The 8,355-nt window shown below is 31.5% G+C and overlaps 1 protein-coding gene across 1 annotated transcript in view; it reads right to left on the minus strand.

Annotated features, from left to right (window-relative positions):
- LOC111701333 (uncharacterized) overlaps nt 1-6,687 on the minus strand; it is a 12,238-nt gene extending 5,551 nt beyond the window's left edge. The window contains exons 1-9 of the mRNA XM_023472578.1: nt 6,339-6,687; nt 3,942-3,985; nt 3,405-3,468; nt 3,154-3,240; nt 1,938-2,037; nt 1,187-1,296; nt 1,030-1,118; nt 417-533; nt 180-223 (exon numbers count right to left, since the gene is read on the minus strand). Coding sequence (XP_023328346.1) covers nt 180-223; nt 417-533; nt 1,030-1,118; nt 1,187-1,296; nt 1,938-2,037; nt 3,154-3,240; nt 3,405-3,468; nt 3,942-3,985; nt 6,339-6,403 — 720 coding nt within the window. The 5' untranslated portion in view covers nt 6,404-6,687. The remainder of the gene's footprint in view (nt 1-179; nt 224-416; nt 534-1,029; nt 1,119-1,186; nt 1,297-1,937; nt 2,038-3,153; nt 3,241-3,404; nt 3,469-3,941; nt 3,986-6,338) is intronic.
- Nucleotides 6,688-8,355: the final 1,668 nt, after the last annotated feature.

Consider the following 8,355-nt stretch of genomic DNA (forward strand, 5'->3'; position numbering starts at 1 on the left):
TACGCACAACCAACCACTGACCTGTTTTTGCTTGAGGAACCAGTTTTCCATTAATGTATTCATCTCTGAGCGTATTGAGTACGCACAACCAACCACTGACCTGTTTTTGCTTGAGGAACCAGCTTTCCATTAATGTATTCATCTCTGAGAGTATTGAGTACGCACAACCAAGCACTGACCTGTTTTTGCTTGAGGAACCAGTTCTCCATTAATGCATTCATCTCTGAGCGTATTAAGTACGAACAACCAGTACTGACCTGTTTTTTTTCTGAGGAACCAGTTTACCATTAATGTATTCATCTCTGAGCGTATTGAGTACGTACAACCAACCACTGACCTGTTTTAACTTGAGGAACCAGTTCTCCATTAATGTATTCATCTCTGAGCGTATTAAGTACGCACAACCAACCACTGACCTGTTTTTGCTTGAGGAACCAGTTTTCCATTAATGTATTCATCTCTGAGAGTATTTGATGGGTCATAATTTCCTTCCTCTGGTCTTACAAAGGCTGGTACTTGAAAATGTCCCCGATCTAAATTATCATCCGTATCAAAATAAACTTTTTTTGGATTATGTTATTTTTGCTTTTCTATTACACTCAAGGTACTAATGCAAGGAAAGTTATTTCAGAGGTGTACGCATTTTTTGTACTGCAGTGTACTGTCTTTGGGCAGAAAGGAAAACACAAGACGGATTTCACAGCCTGACATGGAATCCATTTTCACAAAAATAATCTATGAAATATTCTGGTGATAAGAAACTATTATGTGAATTTTCAAAATTATCAAAATTAAATGCTTTTATCTGCCTCTGATACTAGACGAACACTGATGCATCTATTCTTGTTTACAAATTCCGCCCAGAGAGAACTGGTTTCAATATGAACGCAGAGTATGGCCCTGCATGTTGGAAGGGTGAGGGGTGGGGGGTGCATTAATCACTGTTAAAAAATAGTCTGCAACGTAAACATAATATTTGCTCTAACGGCCTCAAAGTCTGTGCGGTACTTCAGCATGAAAATTTCGTACCTGTTAGGTAAAAACAGCATTTAATGTTTGATCTGGGGTATAAAAGATTTCTGGTTCTTTTCCAAAGGTTTGCCAATTTTATTTTCTCCCTAAAGATATTTGTTTAAATCCAATTTTTATGGGTTTTTTCTCTATATTTTCTAGTGTTTAACATCACCTGCAGTAGGGGCAGATCAACTTAATAGTAAAATCCTGCATTTGAGGATTTTTAGGAATTATCAAAACACGAACCAATTGTGGATCCGTTTCAGGTTTCAGGGATATTTTCTGAACAAAAGATGGCTCAGTTAAATTTACCCAAATACTTTTGCCATAAATACATTTGCCATAATTACATTTGCCATAATACGTTTGCCATATGTAGCATTTTGCATAAGTTACACTTGCTATAATTACAATTATTTATAGTTACAATTAACTTAACATACATATATGTATATTTTTTATGAAACAACTACAATTATAAATTTTGGGACTTAATAAGTGACAGCTCATGTGCAGTAAGGCTTTTTCTTCCAGTATTAGTTTTTATATCTCTCCCGGCATCATTGTTAGAAAACTAAAGTTGCTGAAATTTCTGTTTTTTTTTTTTACATTAAGAACCAGTAAACTGTGGAAAAGGAAAACAATATCAATACTTAAGTTGATTGGATTTGTTATAATGCAAATAACTTTACCAATAACGTTTTAAATCACATATATATTTAAATAAATAAGTATGTTTTCAATGTCCAATTCATGTGTCTCATGTTTATTGGACTCTCTTTTTATTCCAGAGTTTTCTGATTCTTCCTGTACTTAAATTTCTGTTTTTTTTTATTTTAGGTTTCTGAGTTTTTCTTGGTTTAAATTCCGTTTTTTGTTGTATCTTGAACTGCTTTAAATTAGCAAACTTTTTATATAAATACCCTTGTTTGTTGATCTGACATGAATATGGTGAGGCAAGAGGTTGGTTTGATACAGAGTTCCTCAGCTAGTTGAATATTGGTCTCTGAATCCACAAGAAATCTTGATTACAAAATAATCAGTTTTCAGTTTTCTTCCAGTCCAGGGGATAATCAGAATATATGTAAACAAAATTATCCGTTTTCCGTTTTTATTCGTGCCTTTCAAAATTGTTAAGAAAAAGATCTTTTGGCACTTTTGATCTTACTGTCAAATACTATCATATCTAAATTTAGAAAGTCTTTAAATCTGATGTATTGTATCAAATTTACTATAGGATAGCATTCATTTGAAATTCGAGTATTAAAAATTTTAAATTCGAATTTGTTGAAGTGCAAATTATTATTTAACAATTGTTTGTTTGGTATAAACGATTCAGTACACCATGCAACAGAACGTTTAGCATCAAATCAACATTTTAAATTATCAATATTATATCATCTCGGAAAATACTTCAAAAATGCCAAGGTTGAGAAATACAAGTATGCATTGAATGCAATAATTTCTCTGTGTGTCTGTTTATTTTATGTCAGATCATAACTCATAAACCTCTTGACCGATATTAGAACCAGGGAAATTAGCTTGGTTTAAAACTTCTTAGTTAGCAGGTTGACGTATATTCCAGCTAAAGCTGGGTTTCCAAGCTATTAACTAATATTTTTTTAAACCAAATTTAGTTTTTTTTCATCCAAACTTTACTTTCAACTTTGTCAAACTCCATTATATTGTACAGTGTACAGTGTAAAACGGCTGGTTTTAGAAATTTAGGACAAATTTTTTTAATATGCTTAAATTTTGTTAGCTTCTTCCATATTTATCACTTAAAAAATATATAAACATATATGTGAGCGAAAAGATTTATTATATAGATAAACATTTTGATGTGGTCATATGAGATAAAAAACCCATCATGCTATCTATCAAAGAAATTGTGGGGTATAGTGGAGGGTCCATTTTGGTACATAATTTACCTCAAAAAGACCTATGCACCATTTAATAAGTAAAAATCTTATACTTTTCAATAATAAAAAATCCCACTTAAACCCTGACATTCCCTACCTTACACACCCAGACTGCTTGATAACTTGACATTCCCTACCTTGCACACCCAGACTGCTTGATAACTTGACATTCCTTACCTTACACACCCAGACTCCTTGATAACTTGACATTCCTTACCTTACACACCCAGACTGCTTGATAACTTGGGGTAAAGAATCTTTCTCAATATCTTTAGATATCTTCAGCACTGACGTATTCATTTCACTAATAAATGAATTTTAATATATATAAAAATAAAAAACTCTGCAATCTTCATTTTCATGCAGTTTTTAATAATTAAATATTTGCGAAGTTCATTTTCTAAGCCGAACATGATTGAAATTCATTTTCTAAAAGATTTAAGATAAAAGATTTAAATCATGTTTATCCTTGTTGGTATTATATCGGTGTCAGGTAGATCAATTGTTACAATCAAGCAGGACAATTCAGTTTCTAGATTTTTTAATGAGATATTAACTTAAAATATTTTTACTATATTGATGAACTCTGAAATGAGAACTTTTATTGATTAATTAATGTTAATCCCGTCAATAATCCGGTGCTATTTCCCATTCGAATAACTTAAAAGTTCGACTAATCGGATGATATCAATATAATGAGGACGACTTCCGATTTAAATTTTGATTTTTATCAAGCTTTAAAACTGCATAGATACACAAAAACATAGAAAAAAGAGATGCGGTCAATTAAAAAATTTTCTCTTTAATTACTTCGAAAAAAGCTTGTTAACAATTAAAACTTAAATGAAAAAGTCGTCTTCATTATATTGCTATAATCGCCTACCACCGTATAAAAATATTGTCCGGGCCCACAAAATAGAGCAGATTTGTGATATTTAATCAAAAATTCCGACATTGATTTTCCTAATTTTACTAAAATTAATAAAAAACATCTCGCATTATTTCCTTTGACTGACTCAATAATCTTCCAAATCATCTGATTCTCCAGGCTAAAATTTAAAATAATTAAGACAAATCAAAACCTGATGGTTTAAATAATAAAATTTCAAATAAAAAGAAGCAATACATTAGGACTCGATACAAATATATCCAATTAGGACTTGATACAAATATATCCAATTAGGACTCGATACAAATATATCCAATTAGGACTCGATACAAATATCCTAGTAGGACTCGATACAAATATATCCTATTAGGACTGAATACAAATATCCCAGTAGGACTCAATACAAATATCATAATAGGACTCAATACAAATATATCCTATTAAGACTCAATACAAATATCCCAGTAGGACTTAATACAAATATCCTAGTAGGACTCGATACAAATATATCCTATTAGGACTCGATACAAATATCCTAGAAGGACTCAATACAAATATCCCAGTAGGACTCAATACAAATATCATAATAGGACTCAATACAAATATATCCTATTAAGACTCAATACAAATATCCCAGTAGGACTCAATACAAGTATCATAATAGGACTCAATAGAAATATATCCTATAAGGACTCAATACAAATATCCTAGTAGAACTCAATACAAATATCGTAGTGTTATATTTAAAGCATGATGTAATATATAGAGTATGATCGTATACTGGAAACCCATTCAACACTTTCTCCGGCTCTGAGCGGAGTAGAGAACCTGAAGAATAAGTTCAGTGCACAACCAACCTTTCTAGAATACAGACGCAGAGTTTAATCTCCGTTTGTATAGGAAGGCTGGATGGCTTGCACAACATACAGCTAACAGACAGCTAACAGATAGATATATCATCATCATGCCTACCAGGTTACTAAGGAGGACACTGGCCTCCTTCCACCTCTTTATTCAAGAAGATATATCCTTGAAGTCCTCATCATCACTGAAGATATCAGATGACGCTCTTTACTCTCCAACTGGTTTAGGAGACACAAACATACGGGTTCACCATACTCGTCAGTAGATCTCATCAAGAGATTCAAATCCTGTAGCTTCTAGAACTGGACCAATTGCTCTCGTACCATCCCGTCTGAACTACTTACTGGAATATCATGGATACAGAAGAGAACTAGGATATTCAAGATATCAGATGCGGCCTAAACCTGATACTGGAGACACTGATCTTAACAGACAGCTCTTCTTATATCTGGAAGAGATAGAAGATTCAATCAGACTTAGAAGCTGAACCTGATACTGGAGACGCTGCTCTTTACAGACAGATCCTCAAATGACTGGAACAGCTAGAAGATCCAGTCAGACTTAGGACTCCAGGAGCAGAAGCTAAACCTGATACTGGAGAGGTTGATCTTTACAGATAGCTCTTTATGTATATCTGGAGCTGCTAGAAGATCCAGTCAAACTTAGAACTCCAGGAGCAGAAGCAAAACCTGATACTGGAGACACTGATCTTTACAGAAGGATCCTTACATGACTGGAGCAGCTAGAAGATCCAGTCAGACTTAGGACTCCAGGAGCGGAAGCTAAACCTGATACTGGAGACTCTGATTTTTACAGACAGCTCTCCACATATCCAATTATAGGAGAAAAGGGGATCTTGATATTTGAGACGCTGATCTTTACAGACAGCTCTTCACGTATAATATTTCACCAAAGATTCCTCAAAATTGGCTGTTTTTTACATAAAACGTCAATGCCCAAGCAGTGAGATGTTTAATTTTAAATATGTCAATGAAAATGAATCATTTAGATGCTAAAGAATAAATGCCAGGGTGGGGCAAGTGGATTTTAGAGAAAAAAAAACAACTTTTGGCAGTGGCTTAGCGGCCATGGGCTAGTCTTAAGCTTAAACTGCAGTATGCCCCCCCCCTTTTTTTGTTTGTATCTACATTCTATATAGTCTAACAGACTGTAAAACCTGTTGGAAACAGATAAGATATAAAGCGCATGTTTGCAAAACCTACCTTGGAAAAACCAAACCACGTGAACCTATGAATTGGCAGCTTGTCGAGTCGTTGTGTCGAAAAAAAATGTTCAAGATTTCATTTCATAAGAAGGAAATACATTCCATGCAATAATATTGTATATTATATAGTATTTAATATATTCCATGCAATAATATTGTATACTATATAGTACTTAATATATTCCATGCAATAATATTGTATAATATATCGTATTTAATACATTCCATGCAATAATATTGTATAATATATAGTATTTAATATATTCCATGCAATAATATTGTATGATATATAGTATTTAATATATTCCATGCAATAATATTGTATAATATATCGTATTTAATATATTCCATGCAATAATATTGTATAATATAGCGTATAAAAAAAGAAAATGTTAAACCTATAAATCTGAAGAAATATTTTTACCAGGTAGTTTTTCCAATTTTATTTAGGGCCATCACGAATAGGAATAAGAATCTTACAGCCAACATAATTCTAAATTATTGGTAATTTCTGATATCTTAGTATTGGATTATTCTTTCTTCTCCCTAAAACCAAACAATCCTACAACTCGTTATTTCGTATTTTGTGAAAGACTTTAGAAAAGGCCTTTGAGTTCACAAGGCAGCAAGCAACCAATATCTAACAAGCTTTGTGAAACTAAACATTTTTGAACATTCAGGAGGCTCCCCAATAATCCTCTTACATTACATTACTTAAATTACATCATTTTTAAGTTTGATTTTACGACGACTTTACCAATTTTTTGAAAAAATATTTTTTTTTGTCTTATCTTAGTTTCCAAGTATTTCAAATCAAGTATGGGCTTTATGGGAATCTTTGAGCGATTAGATAGGCTTGGATGTATTCCTAATTTAGTGCTTGTTTATTAGGTTTATTTAAAGAACATAAACATTTAGACATAAGATTTGTATTATCCTTAAAATATAATTTATGTGTTTTCTGGAGGTGTTATTCTCTGAAACTGGTGGTTTACTCGAGACGGAAAATTGAATAATTAAACTAGATTATAATGAATAAATAATATTAAACCATACAATGCGACAATAAATTCATTTGTTCTGGAATCTTTTGATGATTTTTTTCAGTAAATCTACAGGGTGTCCTGGGGGGGAATAAGAGTTTAGAAATTGTATTTCCAAAACGGAGAACATTTTTGATTCAATAAGCATTTATATTAAGGCCATTTTTAAAAAGAGAATTAGCTGGTCTGGAGTGGCCAATAGACCATACTATTACAACAAAACTATTTTAATCTTTTTGAATAAACACCATTATTGATTTGTTTATGGGACACCCTGTGTTTGGTATTTTCATTTGTTATGATACATTTTTACACTTTATAATCCTCAACAATAGTATTTATGGCCCAGGGCTCATCAACAGTTTAAAAATATTTATTCAATTCTGTGAAAATGTTAAAGAATTGTTATTATCAGCTTTATCTTTATTCAAACGTGTATCGCAATAATTTCATTGTGATTTTATTTCTTCTTTAAATTATCCAATCCGTACATATATGGATCTTTAATATATTATACAGCTTTTTACTTTATGTTTTACTGTTTAAAATGTTATTTTTGAATGAAAAACATTCCTTTTCAATAGTTTCTACGAATCAAGATTTTTATCCATTTAACACGGAATTCAGGCGAACCATGAGAAACGATTTTAAGATTACGTTTTTCATTAAATTTTAAGATATTTTCAATTTTCCATTGCACTTCAAAATGTCACAAACATCGTTTATAATAAACAACAATTTTAAATACTAAAAATCTAAATAAGTAATAACTTGAATAACTTGAATAATAGAAAAACATCATGCAACTTTAGGTATTAAATGAAAAGAAATATTTTGTAAAAGCTATTTTATAAATAGTATTTTTGGTTGCTTCTACTAAATTGTGTTGTGCGCTTACATAATCTTTAACTTATGTCAAACATTCTTTGATGAAAAGTAGTTGCGAGAAAAATTTTTTTTTGGTCAGATAAACAATTTTGCATAAAGTTATATTTAGCTAACTTATAGAAAATCGGATTCTGGTATGGGGACATCATCTCAGATTCTGTTCGGACACCTTTACAGTAAAAAAACTGATTGTATGAAACAGACCCTGACATGATGCCCAGCTATAAATAAGTCACACGATGCAGACATTACCCCCTATAATATTTTATAAACACTCCCTTTAATTCGACTGTTCTGTGTTAAATATGAACAAAATGGTTAAATCTTTTTAATTAAGCAATTATACATTTTATTTAAAGATTTATTCTTATAAAATAAAGTGAGAATTTTATTAGAATGATCTACTATCTTTACATATATTGGCTTCAGGTGTTTTAAAATTTCGAATATTGTGGGTAGATATATACCCATAGAGAATAGAATATATAGAGAGGAATTTACTAGAAAAAA

This window comes from Eurytemora carolleeae, unplaced genomic scaffold, assembly GCF_000591075.1.
Source record: "Eurytemora carolleeae unplaced genomic scaffold, Eaff_2.0 scaffold118, whole genome shotgun sequence".
Taxonomy (NCBI): domain Eukaryota; kingdom Metazoa; phylum Arthropoda; class Copepoda; order Calanoida; family Temoridae; genus Eurytemora; species Eurytemora carolleeae.